The 19,764-nt window shown below is 35.2% G+C and overlaps 1 protein-coding gene across 8 annotated transcripts in view; it reads left to right on the forward strand.

Moving 5' to 3' along the window:
- The window catches only part of RALGAPA1 (Ral GTPase activating protein catalytic subunit alpha 1), a 236,799-nt gene that overhangs the window by 142,166 nt on the left and 74,869 nt on the right, over nucleotides 1-19,764 (forward strand). For all 8 annotated transcript variants that reach the window (XM_059056514.2, XM_067028578.1, XM_067028577.1 and 5 more), the window contains 5 exons: nucleotides 1,445-1,503; nucleotides 5,660-5,768; nucleotides 7,095-7,205; nucleotides 12,986-13,054; nucleotides 19,181-19,315. In XM_059056514.2, the coding sequence (XP_058912497.1) occupies nucleotides 1,445-1,503; nucleotides 5,660-5,768; nucleotides 7,095-7,205; nucleotides 12,986-13,054; nucleotides 19,181-19,315 (483 nt within the window). The remainder of the gene's footprint in view (nucleotides 1-1,444; nucleotides 1,504-5,659; nucleotides 5,769-7,094; nucleotides 7,206-12,985; nucleotides 13,055-19,180; nucleotides 19,316-19,764) is intronic.

The raw sequence follows: 19,764 nt of genomic DNA on the forward strand, positions 1-19,764 counted from the left end.
TTGTCAGTAGTTTTGCATATACTTTCCATACCATCTGTATTTCTCTGTGCAACATTTAATCACACTTGTAATTATTTTTCAGTGTCTGATTTATACCTTAGACAAATAAGTACCACAAGGTCTTAGTTACTGCTGTATCCTCAGAGCTTAACACATTGCTTGGCATGTAGAATATACTCCGAAAACATTTGTTAAACAAGTGAACTTCACTTAAACATAAAATTGTAGGGGCCAATGAAAATTTATAATGATATGTAATTAAAACTATACAAAATTGACCTTTGGTCTTCAGGGTTGTAATGGCTTTGGTTTCTTCTATTTTCAGAAGATCCTGAAGGTCAAAGATAGGTAAGAGTTTCAGTTTGCTTAGGCCGTTTTGAGTTTGTCTGGGCTTAGCCTAGCCTACTATATGTGATTTGTATGATCAGAGTGGCCTTGTCCTTTGCTGGCCATTGTATAGGCAGTAATGGCTGAAGTGATTTTAAAGAAAAACCAAAATAACACTATTACATAGAAAGCTCTTGGGCTTAAACAATAGGTAGCTTCCAAGTACCTATTAATTGCTAGCCATTGGGCTAGGGGCTAAATTCACAAAGATAAGTAGAAGGTTACTCCTCTAAGGAGCTTACAATCTATATAGCTGATAAATCCTTAATGAGTGAATAATTGAATGATTTTTTAAAACCATATTAACTATTAACTAGCACTTATCCCAAAACTCACAGATAAGAAGAGGAAGCTTTCTTTTAAATGATAATTCTCAAAGTCGTGAAAAGTTTTGTTTATAACCTTTGAGCTATTAAATCTGCTTTAATTATCTTTATAGTGAGCATTTTATCACTCTTCTAATCAGGAAAAACGTTTTTGAACATATACATTTGGTGATAAATTTCAGAAATCATTTTCTGCTATAAAAAACACTACAGACTGGGTAGCTTATAAGTGACAGAAATTTATTTCTCACAGTTCTGGAGGCTAAGTCCAAAATCAAGGCTCTAGCATAATCACATTCTGGTAAAGGCCCTCTTCCTGGTTCATAGCCGGTGCCTTGCTGTGTCCTCACAGAGTAGAAGGTGCTTAGGGAACTCTGTGGGAGTCTCTTATTTATAAGAGCGTTAATCCCATTCATAAAGGCCCCACTCTCATGGCCTAAGTACCGCCTAACACCATCATCTTCAGGGGTTAGGATTGCAACGTACGAATTTGGGGGAAGGGCACAAACATTCAGACCATACCATTGTTTTATTTATTTAGCTAATTTTATGAATAACATTGGAATATACTAAAAGTATGTACATGAGACCGAAAAATGTCTGTTTTATTTTGCTATTGTATCCCTAACGCCTGACACAGTGCCTGGGTCCGTGGTGGCTGTTTAATAAATATTTGTTAAATAAATGAATGAAAAATCTTAGTCATTGCTACTATTTCTCTTTCATTTTAGGAACTTATAATCAAAACTGTATTAAGCTCGGCAAGAGATGAGCCCTCTGGTCCTGCACGGTAAGTCAGATATTCTTAAGACTTGACATAGCTATTCTGTGTTTGTAGTTTTATTTTAGACGTTAACTGAATTATTTAGCAGTCCAGATTGTTTCAGATACACAAAAGCTATTCTGAATCACAAATTTAAATTATTTGGATGATTAAATACTTTTTTTCATTATTTAAGTGTGAACCTTCCCTTCAGTAAAAAAAATAAAATCCTAGTCACCTTCTTCAGTATCTTCACCTTCTGTGTCCAAAATGATTTCTTTTAATTTTATTTAAGTAGATTTTGCTTTCCCTTCAAATTGTATTTGTCACCATCTCTTATGTAGTACCTTGAAGTATAGTACTAGTTACCCAATGAATGTTTGTTAAATTGAATTAAAATAGTTTTATTGTGGAAAGTAATATATCTAAGAAAATAGTATATATTTATATTTATAAATATTTGATCAGGATATTTTAAAAAATAGAATGTAAATAATAAGATTGTAAAATGTTTTTGTTTTTAAATGTCTCATTAAGAAGTGAAAACTAAGGAGAAAAACAAATATCGTATGCTAACACATATATATGGAATATAAGGAAAAAAAAAAAAGTCATGAAGAGCCTAGGGGTAGGACAGGAATAAAACACAGACCTACTAGAGCATGGACTTGAGGATATGGGGAGGGGGAAGGGTAAGCTGGGATGAAGTGAGAGAGTGACATTGACTTATATACACTACCAAATGTAGGGTGGATAGCTAGTAGGAAGCAGCCGCATGGCACAGGGAGATCAGCTAGGTGGTTTGTGACCACCTAGAGGGGTGGGATAGGCAGGGTGGGAGGGAGGGAGACACAAGAGGGAAGAGACATGGGAACATATGTATATGTATAACTGATTCACTTTGATATAAAGCAGAAACTAACACACCATTATAAAGCAATTATATTCCAATAAAGATGTTAAAAAAAAAAAAAAGAAGTGAAAACTGTGGCATTTTGTCTGTTACTAAACCTTTCTCAAAAAGGTTGATTTAAATCAGCATGTTGCCTAACCTATAATGGAAAAGAATCTGAAAAAGAATATATATATATAACTGAATCACTTTGCTGTACACCTGAAACTAATACGTTGTAAATCAACTATACTTCAATTATTTAAAAAAAAGCAGGTTGCCAATAGCATACCATGCTCCTTCTTTTCCCCCAAATATCATTATTTTGTATTTTATATTTCTTGAACCTCCACAAAGCTGTGTCTTTTTCAATAATCGACACATTTTTTGACTCAAGGTTCATATAGGTACAGATCATGACTTTGACCATTTGGATTCTAATTCTAAGTTAAACCTCTTCATTTTCCAGCAACTAAAAGTAATATAAAATGAGCAGTTTTCTTAAATAAGACATAGCTCCAGATTTTTAATTCAGTTGTGTATTTTTCTTACTTAATAGCCAAGGTAACTAAAAACAAGTCTTTTTGAGTGAATTCTTTTTCAACATTAATTCTATTTTAATACTTCTCAGCTACTCCAGAAAATGACATTGTCTTTTCCATTATCCCACATTTTCATTTCTTTTAGCTTTAGCCCCAGATTTGATGATTTTCAATATTCTTTCCCTAGCATTTTCTGTGTTAATAATGACAACCTTTTAAGTTTACAAGGATATTCCTATAATATTGTTTCATTTAATCCTCATCACAATTCTAAGAAATTATTGGAATCATCATTATTCTTCAATTTTGCTAGCAAGAAACTGATGGCTTAGAAAGCTGACATTCATTAAGCCTTTTCTATGTGCCAGCCACTGTTCTAAACACTTTACCACTTAATCTTTACAGCAACTCTCAGAGAATTTCAGTAATATGCCCTATCACCCAAAAAATGTAGAGCCATGATTAAAACCCTGGCAGTTTGTCTTCAGAGCCTTATTAGATGCATAAGTAATAAGTGGCAGAACCAGAATTGAACCTAGAGCTTCTGATTCTAGATCTTCTGCCTTTAAAAAAAAAAAAACAACACTTCATTTCCTCTCAAGTGAAAGAATATCGAAGCCTAAAACATAATTGACCAGATGTAGACTTGGGAATCATTAACATGATAGCTCGTTGACAGTATAGGAAAATCCCAGAAGTCTAACGTTAAACATTTTCTAAACTTGTTTGCCTATACTTTTCAGGAATGTTAAGTCCTTAGAAGCTTATACCCCAGAATCTGACTAGTAGCAGAAAGTTGAGCCATACTGGGAATAATCTAGATTATTTTGACATCTTGAAGAATGTAGGAAACTGTACACACACACGAGCACACACACACACACACACAAAAACTGATCTTAACCTTTAAAAAGCAAAAAACAAAAACTAAAGCATTGGTACTCCCAGTCTGTTCTTTTACGGTGGCTTTAGTTAGCTGCGTCAATGGAGAACTTTGCTTCACTTCAGAGTTTATTGTTATTTTAAGATTACACCTCCTTCCACTGCTAAACCTGTCACTTAGTTATTTAGACCTATAAATGTTACCTAAGATTGATGGGTGAACAACAGTAGGGAAGAAAGGAAGCTGTAGACCTCACATAGAAGACTTTCTATAGTTTTGATAGTAAATTAGTAGCATTAACACTGATAGACTGAATGAAGGGACTTAACTTCTGATCCATTATGTGCAGGAAGAAAAATATTTCTGCATTGAATTGTTCTGAAATTTAGCATTCTACTGAATTTAAGAATGTCAGTATCAGGACATGCAAGATATATCAGGAAATTAGAAGGAGCTGACTTTCTTTTAATACTTAGAAACATTATATGCTTCATCAGAAGCTTATACTTGAACACGCTAATAGAATTTTTACTGATTCTGATCATCAGGTTACTTTCTTCAAGCTGAAACTCAGTTGAAGTAGGGAACTGAAGTTTCACAAGGCATTAGGAAACAGAACAAAAATTCTCCAAGTTCTGTTTCTGTTGGAATTCCTTTATAAAGTGTATAAATTTTATTTGTGGTCCCAGTTTGTTTTAAAAAGAATTTGGGGGCTTCCCTGGTGGCACAGTGGTTGAGAGTCCACCTGCCGATGCAGGGGACACGGGTTCGTGCCCCGGTCCGGGAGGATCCCGCATGCCGCGGAGCGGCTGGGCCCGTGAGCCATGGCCAATGAGCCTGCGCGTCCAGAGCCTGTGCTCCGCAACGGGAGAGGCCACAACAGTGAGAGGCCCGCGTACCGCAAAAAAAAAAAAAAAAAAAGAATTTGTTTCTAGCTATGTTAAATGTAAAAGTTATGAAAATAATATCTTACTGACTGCTGCTATCAGTCAATAAAATTATACTTTCCTTATTTTAAAAAAACACATTTATTTGTTTATTTTGTCTGCATTGGGTCTTCGTTGCTGCCCGCAGGCTTTTTCTAGTTGTGGCGAACAGGGGCTACTCTTGGTTGCAGTGCATGGGCTTCTTATTGCGGTGGCTTCTCTTGTTGCAGAGCACGGGCTCTAGGCTCTCGGGCTTCAGTAGTCGTGGCACACGGGCTTAGTTGCTCCACGGCATTTGTGATCTTCCTGGACCAGGGCTTGAACCTGTGTCCCCTGCATTGGCAGGCGGATTCTTAACCACTGTGCCACCAGGGAAGTCCTCACTCTTTCCTTTTTGAAAGCAGGTTGCATATTTGTTTGGGAAGCTTTATGACAATATCAATTTATCAATATGGGTTTGTTAGAAAGATCCTGTGTATTATCCCCACCTATGATCTTGGTAATAAATTATAGTTGAAAATAGGCTTAGAACAGGGAACTCTACTCAGTATTCTGGAATAACCTATATGGGAAAAGAATCTGAAAAAGAATGGATGTATATATATGTATAACTGAATCATTTTGTTGTGTACCCTGAAACACAATATTGTAAATCAGCTATACACCGATATAAAATAAAAATTAAATTAAATTTTAAAAAATAAGGCTTAGAGTTTGGGGGATGTGCTTTCCTCCACTTTATCTTCCTAAGTAACAAATTGATTAATTAACAGCAATAAATTGATTAATTAACAGAGTAACAAATTGATTAATTCACCTAAACAGTGCACGTTCACTCTGGGTTGGTTGGTTGTGGGTGTTTTGGTTTAGGTGGTGGTGTCATTTCATTTAAACGCTCATCAACTTTTATTTGTATCATTATTGATTGCCTTTTCTGCAGATGTGTAGCACTTTGCAGTTTAGGTATTTGGATTTGTGAAGAACTAGTCCATGAGTCTCATCATCCTCAAATTAAGGAAGCTCTGAATGTAATTTGTGTTTCCTTAAAGGTAAGTAAATAAATAAATAAATATTTAGTGGACTATATTAAGATAGTATAGAATGCATGATTATTTTTCTCTAAATGTTTATATATTGTGCCCTTACAGAATAAAACATTTAATAGATATTTTCATTAATTTATTATTACATTATTTCTTTGATTCCGACGTTTTCCTTGAGAGTAGTTCTACTCTTGATTTTAGGATATCTTGGTGATGACCTGTTTTATCTCAACTTTTTATGTATTTGGCTTTGTCCCTAAGATACACATGGATGACTCCTAAAAAGGAAACCAGTCGTTTAACATTTGTAAGGCTGTTTATCATTTCTTAATCAGTATTTTTGTAACCTACCTTTCGATCTTTATTACTTCCTGAATTCTTGAGCTATTCAGTTTTTGGCTTTATCATTCAAGTTAAATGCCCTCTTTGTGACCAGAATAAGATTTTCTCAGAAATAATAACCTGATTATTTGGAGAGTCTGAATGAATAAATGGATATTTTTTACTGTAAAAAGATGAGTGATATTATTTTTTGTCCTAAGACTTGTGTTATAATATCTGTATAGAACTCTAAATACACAAAGTACAAATATTACTTGACAGATATTTCTGAGTATATACTATGTTTGAGGTGCTTTGCTAGGCAGAGTGAGGAATACCAGAGTGAAAAAGAAGTATAAATACTAGATTGCAGAGATTAATAATATGATGGCTGAAAAAGATTAAAATAAGTGTAATAAAATATGAAAAGCTGAGAGAACCAAATGAGTGGTGCATGTAAACTGCTGATTGAGTTCAGAGAAAGCAGAGGTCACTTTGACTTAGGTATCAGAGAAGACTTTGGAAAGAGGAAGTATGTGGTCAGAGCTTGAAGAGTGGGTGAGATTTGGTTATAGAGAGATAAGCATAAAAAGTTTGACTTTATACCATTGGGGAGTCATCTAAGATTTTTAAGCATAGAGAATGTCAGCATCAGAACAGTTCTTCAGAAGATAATATGGAAGTATTAAGTAAGTAGATTGCAATGGGGAAAGATGGGATAACAAGATTAGCAGTTTAGAGGCCATTCCAGAAATCCAGGTAAGAGAAAATGGAATAAAACTTTAATGAGGACAGTCAAACATTACAAAGAAAAAAATAAAGTTAATTATATCTTTGGAATGTGTTATGTATCTTCCTAATAATATTTTAATAAACACAAATATAGAATGACAAAAATAAACATGTATACAATTTAAAATTTTTTAGCAGCTAATACAGAGATGAATAATATCAGAAATTTTTTATAACAATGCTTTTTTGTTTTTGTTTTTTTTCTTCTTATTATTACAGTTTACAAATAAAACAGTAGCCCATGTAGCTTGTAACATGCTTCACATGCTGGTTCATTATGTACCTAGACTTCAGATTTACCAGCCTGATTCTCCCTTGAAAATTATTCAAGTAAGTAATTTCTCATTTATTTCTTATTATGACTTGTTCAAGATCCTTAGATTTGGATACCTTGAGATATAAAATTATTTAATAATTTTCTTTAAATTTTGCATAGCTAAATAATGGCCACTCAGGGTACTTTTTTGAGATATCAGAGTTCATGACAGTCCCTTTCTATATTATGTTAAGAGATTATGTGGTTGGTTTTAAATGCTACATGCAAATTTATCATTGCTTTTGTCTTTATAATGTATATTTGGCTTCATTCCCTATCTTAGGTTAGAAAACATACCATCCCTCCAGTTACCAAAATCAGGAGATTATTTCCATTCATTCCTTTCTTTTCCTCTTCAGCCAGTCATTTATGAAGTGATTTATTTTTATTTTTTTTAATTCTATGTGTTCTATGCTTCCTACAATACCTGACATTTTTCAGCCCTTAATTATTTCTTTCTTGAGATACTATAATAACCTTCTAAACTGGTTTCCTGGCTTCTGAGGTCATCCCGTCCAAGTCATCCTTCACATTGACATGACTCTTATGTCACTTTCCTGAAGAACAAACAAACAAACAAAATCTCTGAGTGGTTTTCCTTTGTCTATAAAATAAGACCCAAACTCTTTAGCTGGGAATTAATTCGAGGCCTCTAGATCAGGACCCAGCCCATCTTTCCAGAGTCATATACCGATTCCTTTTATGAAATACACTGTAGTCTAGGCACCTGAGTCAGCTATTATCCCCTAAACATACCCCTCACTCTCTTCTTCTTACCTAAAATGTTTTACTTTTCTCTGCCCCACCCCCTATCTTTCAGTGATTGGTTTAAATACCATCTCCTCAGAAAATAAGAATCCTTACTTGTTCTCTCCAACCAGAATTTATCTTTCTTATCTTCATATTCTTATAACATTTTTAGGAAAGATAGTAATTAATATTTATTAAGCACTTACTACCATGTATCAGTCACTATACTAGTCACCTTTTCATATGTTACCTCATTTAATTCATAAAAAGTCATTTGAGGTGGACTGTTATCCCTGCCTCCTCTCCTCCCTTTATTTAAGATGAGAGAACTGAGGAGATAGCAACTATATAAAGTCATAAGCTAACAGGGTAGAAACAGGGTCCAAACCCAAGTCTGTAAAATTTCAAGTCCAGACTTTTCCCACTCAGCCGTGTCGCCAGGCCCTATTTTAGCACTAAATATATTTATGTAAAAATTCTAAGCTTCTTGGGACTTCCCTGGTGGCACAGTGGATAAGATTCCATGTTCCCAATGCAGGGGGCCCGGGTTTGATCCCTGGTCAGGGAACGAGATCCCACATGCGTGCCGCAACTAAGAGTTCACATGCCACAACTAAGGAGCCTGTAAGCCTCAACTAAGGAGCCTGCGTGCTGCAACTAAGACCTGATGCAACCAAATAATAAATATTTTTTTAAAAAAATTCTGAGCTGCTTCTTTAAGACAATGGCATTTATTTTCTTTATTATTTTCTATGCCTAGGATGACTTGCATGTAGAATCTCTTAGGTAAATAATCTGTTGAGTTGAATATAGTATTATGGTTAAGAGGTTGGGTTTGAAGGTTAGACCTGGTTTAACTAACCCCTGACTCTGCCATTTACTAACTTTGTAACTATCAACAGATTACTCAGTTCTCTAAATTCTGGCTTTCTTTATCTTTATATTTGGGATAAAAATACCTACCTCACAGAGTTGCTCTGAAGACTAAATGAGAAAATATATATAACACGCTGAGCACTTTTTGCCATAAAAGTGATGGGACATAAATTTTAATAAATGTTGGCAGTAGCTACCATCGTTATCATGCAGGACATGATAACTGGATGTAAATGTGAATGTTCATATATATGTCGGTTAGTATGAAAACATTTGAAATTTTAAAACTCGAAAATTTTACCCTTTAAGATTGATTATTCTGTTGAAAGTTAAGGTGTTCTTTAAGTAAGCATATTTTTTTTGTTCATTTGAAGGCCTCCAAATCCTTTCCCTTATTTTCTTCATCAGTTTATATATTATTAATACTTACCTAAGTAAGTCATAGTGTGTAGAGTTTTGGCAGATTGCTTCACTGTACATTATAGTGGCCAGTGCCTACAGATAAATGGTTATATTTTACCTTTAATTGAATAAAGAAATGAAATTCTAAAATAGTAGAGCATTTCACTAATGGTTACCTACTTACATAGTTCAGAATAGAAGCCCAGTTCTATTACCAGTATTAAGTATTAATCTAATATACTAGATTCTATTAATGTGTAAAGCCTTTTATGGTATAAATTATGTTTAGAGGAATTTTTCTACTTGAAGCAATCATTTATAAAAATTTAATAGCATACAATAAAAATACAATAAATTTACCTCTATACATTTTTAACATGCACATTAAAAAATTGAATGAGATAAAGAAATTTCCAGGGTAAATGATAACACTGTAAGAATGTTTGCTTTCTTTTAATAAGGTCTTTTATTTCATATTCTCTGTATCAATTTTATTCATATTCTGTTCAGTGTATAATATATGTTAATTTAAAAAGCCACGTTATAAAATCTTTCTTTAAAAAAAAGATGTATATTTACAAGTATATATACTGAAGTATCTGGGAAGATGAGAGTAAATTTCTTTATTTTCCCCCCAACTTTATTGGGGAATAATTGATAAATATAATTGTATTATATTAGAGTATATAACATAATGATTTGATATTGTAGAAGGATTACCAAGATCAAGATAATTAACATATCCATTACCTCACATTGTTAACATTTTTTAATGGTGAGAATGCTTAAGGTCTACTCTTATCAACTTTAAGATATTCAGTACTGTACAATTAACTGTAGTTACTGTACTATACATTAAATCCTCAGAACTTATTATTTTTGTAACTGAACATTTGTACCCTTTGACCTACATCTCCTCAGTTCACTAAACCCCAGCCCCTGGCAACCACTATTGTTTCTATAAAATCAGCATTTTTTACTTTTCCACATATAAGTGATACCATACAATATTTGTCTTTGTCTGGCTTATTTCACTTAGTGTAATGCACTCCAGTTTCTTTCATGTTGTCATAAATGGCAGGATTTTCTTCTTTTCTATGGCTGAATAATATTCCATTGTGTATATATGTACACCACAATTTCTTTATCTGTTCATCTGTCAAAAGGCATGTGGGCTGTTCCATATCTTGGCTATTGTGAATAATACTGCAGTGAGCATGGGTGTGCCGGTATCTCTTTGAGATACTGATTTCATTTCCTTCTGATATATACCCAGGAGTGGTATTATAATGGTAGTTCTATTTTTAATTTTTTGAGGAACCTTCATACTGTTTTCCATAATGGCTGTGTCAGTTTACATTCCCACCAGTAGTGTATAAGGGTTCCCTTTTTTCCACATCCTTGCCAATATCTGTTCTCTCTTGTCTTTTTAAAAATAGCCATCCTAACAAATGTGAGGTGATATTTCATTATGGTTTTGATTTGCATTTTCCTGATGATTACCGATGTTGAATACCTTTTCATGTTCCTGTTGGCCACTTGTATGTCTTTGGAAAAATGTCTATTCAGATCCTTTGCCCATTTTTAAATTTAGTTAGTTAGTTTTTCTATTGGGGGTATAAGTTCCTTGTATATTTTGTATATTAACGCCTTATCAGATATATGGTTTGCAAATATTTTTTTCCATTCTGTAAGTTGTCTTTTCACTTTATTGATGGTTTCATTTGCTGTGCAGAAGCTTTTAGTTTATGTAGTAACACATGTTTATTTTTTTGTTGTTGCTTCTGCTTTAGGTATGATTTCCAAAAAAATCATTACCAAGACCCATGTTCAGGAGCCTTTTCCTATGTTTTCTTCTAGGAGTTTTATGGTTTCAGGTCTTTATATTAGTCCTTTGATACACTTCAAGTTAATTGTTGTGAGTGGTATAAAATAGGGGTCCAGTTTCATTCTTTTGCACATGGATATCCAGTTTCCTCAACACCGTGTGTTCTTGGACCGTTGTCAAAGAGTAGTTGACTGTATGTGTGGGTTTATGTCTAGGCTTTATTCTAATGCACTGATCTGTGTGCCTGGTTTTTTGTTTTTTGTGTGGTTTTTTTTTTTTTTTTTTGGTGGTACGCGGGCCTTTCACCGTTGTGGCCTCTCCCGTTGTGGAGCACAGGCTCTGGACGCGCAGGCTCAGCGGCCATGGCTCACAGGCCCAGCCGCTCCACGGGATGTGGGATCCTCCCGGACCGGGGCACGAACCCGTGTCCCCTGCATCCGCAGGCGGATTCTCAACCACTGCGCCACCAGGGAAGCCCTGTGTGCCTGTTTTTATGTCAGTACCTTACTGTCAGTACCATAGTTTGAATACTGTAGCTTTATAATAAAGCTTGAAATCAGGAAGTGTGATGCCTCCAGCTTTGTTCTTTCTCAAGATTGCTTTGGCTTTTGGGGTTTTTTTGTGGTTCCATTCAAATTTTAGGATAGTTTTTTTCTATTTCTGAGAAAAACACCACTGGAATTTTGCATTCAGTTGCATTGAATCTGTAGACCACTGTGGTAGTGTGAACAATTGAACAATATTAATTCTTCCCCATCTATGACATGGAATATCTTTCTATTTATTTTTGTCTTCAGCTACATTCACCAGTGTTTTCTAGTTTTCAGTGTATAAGTCTTCCACCTCCTTGGTTAAATTTATTCCTGAGTATTTTATTAATTTTGATGCTGTTGTGAATGGGATAGCTTTCTTAATTTCTCTTTGTGATAGTTTATTGTTGGCGTATAGAAATGCAGCTGATTTTTGTATGTTGATTTTGCATCCTGCAGCTTTACTGAATTCATTTTTGCGTTCTAACAGGGGTTTTTTTGGTGGAATTTTTGGATTTTCTATATATAAGATTGTGTCATGTACAAACAGAAATAATTTTACTTCCTCCTTTCAGATTTGGATGCCTTTTATTTCTTTTTCTTGCCTAATTGCTGTGGTAGGACTTCCAGTACTGTGTTGAATAGAAATGGCAGTTGTGAGCATCCTTATCTTGTTTCTGACTTTAGAGGAAAGGATATTAACTTTTTACCTTTTGAGTATGGTGTTAGCTTTGGACTTGTCATATATGGTGTTTATTATGTTGAGATAATCCCTTCTATACCTAATTTGTTGAGCAAAATAGATGTCTTGAGTGATAAATTACAGATGGTGTCTTTTTGTTTTGTTTTGTTTTGTTTTGTTTGTGGTACGCGGGCCTCTCACTGTTGTGGCCTCTCCCGTTGTGGAGCACAGGCTCCAGACACGCAAGCTCAGCAGCCATGGCTCACGGGCCTAGCTGCTCCGCAGCATGTGGGATCCTCCTGGACCGGGGCACGAACCCATGTCCCCTGCATTGGCAGGCGGACTCTCAACCACTGCACCACTAGGGAAGCCCTACAGATGGTTTTTATAAATCCTTTTGCTTATCTATGTCTTCTCATTTTTCTATCAGAACATATATTATTTGTAAGTTTATACATATTGATTCATGACTTGAATTTGTAAGAAATCCATTTATAGTTAACAGAGCATATATAACTTTGGTTCTGTACATTAGGATTGTAAATGATTGATAGTTAAGTGTACTTGAAAAGCTGAACTATTAAAAATTACTTTGAAATAACAATGTTAATATATTTTGGATAAACTTTCAGCAGTAGATTTTGTATCACTTTAGCATTATTGTTTAAGTTTTAGGATGCACCATTAGTTTGACATATTTTGAGCTATTTTCTTTATTTCCTACAGATTCTAATAGCCACTATTACCCATCTTTTGCCAAGTACAGAAGCTTCATCTTATGAAATGGACAAGAGGGTAATTTAAATTTTTTAATATTTAATATGTGGTTATCTAGTAAAATACTTATATTTTAAAACCGTGAAGGTATATCTGTTTACATGGAAAACAATAATTAATCTTGTGTTTAAAATAATTTGAAATATAGCTTTCCATTATTTAAGTGTAACTGAATCACATTTTAGTTTATATCTCAAGTTAATCATGGTCATCTGATAAAGTCTTTGAATTTTAGGGTTGTAAGGAACCTGGGAGGATACTCTATCCATTTATAATTTTTTTACTTGTTATGGTCTTGTTTATGCCTGAAAATAACTGAGAATAGGTCCAGAAACATAATTATAGCTGCAGAGTTCTGTAAATAATGGGCAGAACATATGTAATAAAACATACTTGATATTTCAACACAACATGATTAAGAAGTGGTAACACTGAGATTTCTTGTTGGCATTGTTGACACATGAGTTCTATTAAACTGTGGGAATATATGAGATCACTTAAGGTGAAGCTGTAGAGTAAGAAGGGTTATTAGCAAAGTATAACACCTTGAAGATAGCAGCTAAAGAACAGGCAGAGAAGGGGTGTCACCAATGTAGTGACACAGAAGGCTGCTGAATTTTCCTCCTCGCTTGGACCCATGGAAGATACAGCTACACATGGAGCAATTCCCTCTGAGAGAAATCCAGAAACTAGTCAAGTGACCTCTACACATCAAGCAACTAAGACTATACCCATATCAAAAATAGGTAGGGGGGGCTTCCCTGGTGGCGCAGTGGTTAAGAATCCGCCTGCCAATGCAGGGGACGCGGGTTCGAGCCCTGGTCCAGGAAGATCCCACATGCTGCAGAGCAACTAAGCCCGTGCACTACAGCTACTGAGCCTGCGCTCTAGAGCCCACGAGCCACAACTACTGAGCCTGTGTGCCACAACTACTGAAGCCCGTGCACCTAGAGCCAGTGCTCCGCAACAAGAAAAGCCACTGCAATGAGAAGCCCGTGCACTGCAACGAAGAGTAGCCCCCACTTACTGCAACTAGAGAAAGCCCATGTGTAGCAAGGAAGACCCAATGCAGCCAAAAATAAATAAATAAATTTATTTATTTAAAAAAAAAATAGGTAGGAAAGGCTGTAACACACTCTTGCCATAAACCCCACCCTAGCAGAGCTCCGTACAGTCAGGAAGAAGCCCCCAATTCCCACCTTCTCTCTGAGGAGAGAAGGGTTTAGCCCATACGTCTAGCATCCCACCTTTTAAGCCTGCCACCCAAGGACAGGTCCCCAAATGGCCTGGCTCTGAAAGCCAAAGAGGCTTGCATTCACAACTCCCACAGAACTATATGAAACAAAGAAGCAGTTGTTAACAGGCACGTTGCTGTTTATATTCCATTTTAGAGATTTTTTTCCCCATCCCTGTTGTTTTTATTTATTTATTTGTCTGTGGTTTATCCATCCTTTATTTTTGTACAGATGAGCAGATACATCTTTGTTTTCTTTTTTCTTCCTGTTTGTTACACAGAAGTATAATAGTCTAGATATTCATTAGTACTTTTGGTTTTTCACTTGATCGTATATTCTGGAAATGCACAATAAATAAATTCACAGGGGTCTTCCATGTTCTTTTTTGTAGCTGTATAGTATTAGTACTCCATTGAGGGAGTGCATCATAATTTATAAATTTCATAATTTATTCAAGTCATTCTTCTATGTATGGACATAGAGATTATTTTCATAATTTTGCAGTTACAAGCAATGCTGCAGTGACTAACTTTATGTCTGTATATTTTTACATTGTTGGAATGTGTCTTCAGGGTGTATTCCTAGAAGTGGAATTGCTGGGTCAAAAGGTAAACAGATGATGTAATTATGTTAAATTTTGGCATTCCCACAAGCATATACTATGAGAGTATGTTTCCCCAGAGCCTAACCACAGAGTATGACATATTTTTAAATTTTTGCCAATTTGATAGGGGAACAATAGTATTTCAGTGTAGTTTTCATTTACCTTTCTCTTTTTATAAGTGAAGTTGAATATCTTCTCATATTTATTAATGGCCTAATTTTTTACTTTATTTTTGTTAATTGTCCATTCATATGTTTTTACATTTTAAGTCAGATTTTGGTATCTTTCCCTCAGATGTTTACATATTAGGGTGTTTTTTATATAAGTCAGTTTATCAATCTTTTACTTCATTAGGTATCTAGATTTTGAGCCATAGGTAGAAAACCTTTTCATGTTTTCTTCTAGTACTTACACAGCTTCATTGTTTACACTTTTACCCCTCATCCATTTGAAGTTTATTTTCTGTGTTTTGAGATAGGGATCTAATTTTTGTTGTTTTCCTAAATGGATAACCAAATTTCTGAGTTCCCTTTATTAAAAAGTTCCTCTTTGCCCCTTAATGAATAATCAAGTTCCATAATTACTTGGGTCTGTTTCTTAACTTTCTATACTAGCAGTTTTCAAACTCTTTTGGTGACAAAATCATTTTACTATTGATAAACATTTTTGAAGATCTCAACTTTTGTTAATGTGGACTATATTTTGCCTTCTTGACCTGTCTTGTACTGAGAGTGGTGTGTTAAAGTCTTCTATTAATATTTCTATATTTCCTTGCATCTACTGTAGTTTTTCCTTTGTAGTCACTGTTTTTTTATACATAGATATTCATAACTGTTTTATATTCATTTTGAATTATAGCTTTAACATTAATGCTTTTTGGTTTGAATTCTCATTTGCCTGGTGTACGTTTTTCCATCTCTTTAGTTTTAGCCTTTCTGAATCTTTTTGTTTAACTATATCTCTTGAATACAGCACATACTTGGGTCTTGCTTTGTGAGCCAAATTGAAAATCTTTTTCTTTTATTAGGCAAGTTAAACCCATTTTTATGATATATTGTATTTTTTAGCTTACTTCTGTCATTTTATTTTATGATTATTATGCATATTATATTTTCTGTGTTTCTTTCTCTGCATGATGTATTTCCTTTGTTCTTCTTAAAATTCTTTTGGTATTCAGGAAACTTTCTACTTTTTTCTTATAGTTACCTTTATATGTATACTTTTTTTTAATGCCTTTGTTCCCTTGCTTTCTTAACTTTTTATACTGTATGGTTTGTGATTATTTAATGGTATCCTTTATCTCCCATATGTTGCCTACATGTTAATAAGTGAGCTTATGTTACTTTTCTTCTCTCTTCACCTTCATTTTTAGTTCCTTTATGTCTGCACGTAACATTTAGCATATGTCATATAACAAATGATTCTTCTACACTCATCTCTACATTTTAAAAAAATCTTAGATCCATAACTAAATATATCAGATACTCACTGTTAGACCTTTTACTGAAGTTCCTCAGTCAACTTGGTTAAATGAAGTTCATCTTTATTCTTCAAGATGGGCTCATGAATGCAGAATTCCCTAAGCTCTTGCATATATAAAATTTTTTCTGTAACAACAAGATACTTGAAAAGTAGCTTGGTGAGATATGGAATCCTTGGTTCACACTTATTTTCCTTGAAGTTTTTCTTTTTTTTTAATGTTGCCTTGCTTGTATACTGTTTTTGAGAAATCTGATGCCATTTTTATTCTCTTGTCCTTTTAAGTTATTTCATCTTTTTTCCTGGAGGCTGTAGGAGATACGCACGCGCGCGCGCGCACACACACACACACACACACACACACACACACACACTTCTTTTTTTAGGTCTTACTTTTCAAGTTTTACCAGGATATGTATTAGAGTTGATTATTGCAGGTAAGTTTGTCCTGGATCTGGTAGGCCTTGTCAGTATGTAGATTTGGGGGACTCCACATTTAAGTGAATAGGATATTCTTTTTCTGTCTTACATTCCAGTCATTTCTCTCTGACATTTTTTTACCTTTTTCTTTGTCTCACTTTTGTTCTCTTTATTCAATGCCCCTTATTAAATTTTCTTTTTATTTTTTTCAAACTTATTCTTCCTTAGGCATCTTATAACTTGGGCTTCATTTCTAATATCATTTTATCCTTTTTGAGTTTTCTTTCCTGACTTGAATCAATTCTTCCCTTTTTGGTCTATTTCTTCTTAGTTTTTTAAATTCCTGATTTAAGATGGGATTTTCCTTGTCCCCTATACCTAAATGCTTATTTGACAATATTTAGTTTAGATTAGAAGGTTGCATTATAGTTTTCTTCTGCTTCATTATTGGTTTTGGTGGGAAGGAATTTTCACCAGCTGAATTGCTTAAGATTCTCATTTTCTGTTGTTGTTTTTTTTTTTGCGGTACGCGGGGCTCTCACTGCTGTGGCCTCTCGCATTGTGGAGCACAGGCTCCGGACGTGCAGGCTCAGCGGCCACGGCTCACGGGCCTATCCGTTCCGCGGCATGTAGGATCCTCCCGGTCCGGGGTACGAACCCACGTCCCCTGCATCGGCAGGAGGACTCTCAACCACTGCGCCACCAGGGAAGCCCTCCTGTTTTCTATTTATAGTAGTTTTGTATAGATGAAGACTGTGTCTGCATTTCTGTGGACAAGGTTGGTGGCTTGGGGTGGTTTACAAGATTCCTATTTCAAGAGCTCCCTCTTCTGGCAGTTTAACAAAGTATAGTGTTTTTACTGGATGACTCTAAGGTGGGAGAGAAATTACATAACCATCAGTTTTAAAAAATTGTGAAAATCTTGCAAGGTCCTAAATTTCTCTTTTGATTTTTCTTTTCACATTATGTTTTCCACGAGGTGTCTCTCCATTCCCTTTTAACGTTTTTCTCCCCCAAAGTATTACCTTTCCTGCAGTACCTTTAAATACTTTCCTTCTACTCTGTACTCTATCTACCAGTACATGTTTTTCATTATTGTCACATTAGGGTAGACCTTTTTTGGGGGCTTGGTTTTTTGGTTTGTACCTAGTTTCTTTCTCTCTTTTATAGCTTACCCAAACTACCCTCATTCTTCATGAAAGCTTGAAGTGAAAGAATGGGTAAAAGCTTGTTGGATTTGCTGTGTGTATTTTCTACTCACAGATAATTGAATTTTCAATGTTCTGTTTTCTGGTTGTACTGAGGATATGGGTTTTGTGATATTTTATTGGTTCTTTTTGTTCTTTATTGTTCTTTTGGAGGGTGTGTTGCAAGATTTAGGCCAGCATTACTCTTTGAGTTGAAGAGTTGGTCTTTGATTCTAAAGATCAGTGGATCTCTTATTGCTACTTGATTGACACTTTTATGGTACTGATTGTGATTCTTTATTCAATAAAATGGACCACATAGATACTGCTATTTTACTGTACATTTTGGATAACAGTGTTTTGTTTATAACATCCATCAGTTTAAACGTGTCCAGTAGAAAGATTCATTTAATGTAATTAGTAACAGTATCAGAAAGTGGTTAAGATAGTCTTTCTGGCAGGTTGCTCAGTGAGGTGTTAAATTAGAAAAGAAATGTGGAAATGATTGTAATACATATGAACTAAAACCTTTCATTTGTATTCCATTTCTTGTGCATTACGTAAGAATAGCTAATTGATGTCTGTTGTTTTTTAAGCTCAGTGTTTTTATGCTCGTTTAAAAATAATTTGGGGACTTTTCTGGTGAGGCAGTGGTTAAGAATCCGCCTACCAATGCAGGGGACACAGGTTCGATCCCTGGTCTGGGAAGATCCCATGTGCCATGGAGCAACTAAGCCCATGAGCCACAACTACTGAGCCTGTGCTCTAGAGCCCGCGAGTCACAACTACTGAAGCCCACGTGCCTGGAGCCCGTGCTCCACAACAAGAGAAGCCACCGCAATGAGAAGCTCACGTACCACAACGAAGAGTAGCCCCCACTCACCGCAACTAGAGAAAGCCCGTGTGCAGCAATAAAGACCCAACGCAGCCAAAACTTAATTAATTAATTAAAATAATAGTAATAATTTTAATGTTCCTGTTTTTATTATGCTTAAGGTTTCATTGTGCTTGCCCTAAAATATAAGGGAGAAACCCACAGTAATGTTCATATACATCTTAAAATCATTTAGGTCTAGGTAAATATTAATGGTGGAACTTAGTTGATAGTTCCTGAAATACATTTTGGAAAACAAAAGATAAGTTGGTGAATTTCTGTTAAATATTAAACTCTTATTTTATGACTTTACAATAATAATGATCTTTTTTCTTGTTATTTCAGTTGGTGGTATCCTTACTTCTGTGCCTTCTGGACTGGATCATGGCCTTACCTCTAAAGACCCTGCTTCAACCAGTCCATGCTACAGGAGCAGAAAATGATAAAATAGAAAAATCTGTCCTCAACTGTATTTATAAGGTAAATTTCTTTGCTTTACTATTTATTTGGTAACCAAGGGTTTTTAAAACCTAAAGAAATAACATTTCTTAGTATTATATTTTCACTGTTTTATAGCTAGGTATTTATTTTTAATAAATTTATTTATTTATTTTTGGGTGCGTTGGGTCTTCGTTGCTGTGCTTGGGCTTTCTCTAGTTGCAGCAAGCGGGGGCTACTCTTAGTTGTGGTGTGTGGGCTTCTCATTGTGGTGGCTTCTCTTGTTGTAGAGCACGGGCTCTAGGCATGCGGACTTCAGTAGTTGTGGCACACGGGCTCAGTATTTGTGGCTCGTGGGCTCTAGAGTGCAGGCTTAGTAGTTGTGGCGCACGGGTTTAGTTGCTTCGCGGCATGTGGGATCTTCCTGGATCAGGGGTCGAACCCATGTCCCCTGCATTGGCAGGCGGATTCTTAACCACTGCACCACCAGG

The sequence above is a fragment of the Kogia breviceps genome, chromosome 3 (genome assembly GCF_026419965.1).
Source record: "Kogia breviceps isolate mKogBre1 chromosome 3, mKogBre1 haplotype 1, whole genome shotgun sequence".
Lineage (NCBI taxonomy): Eukaryota > Metazoa > Chordata > Mammalia > Artiodactyla > Physeteridae > Kogia > Kogia breviceps.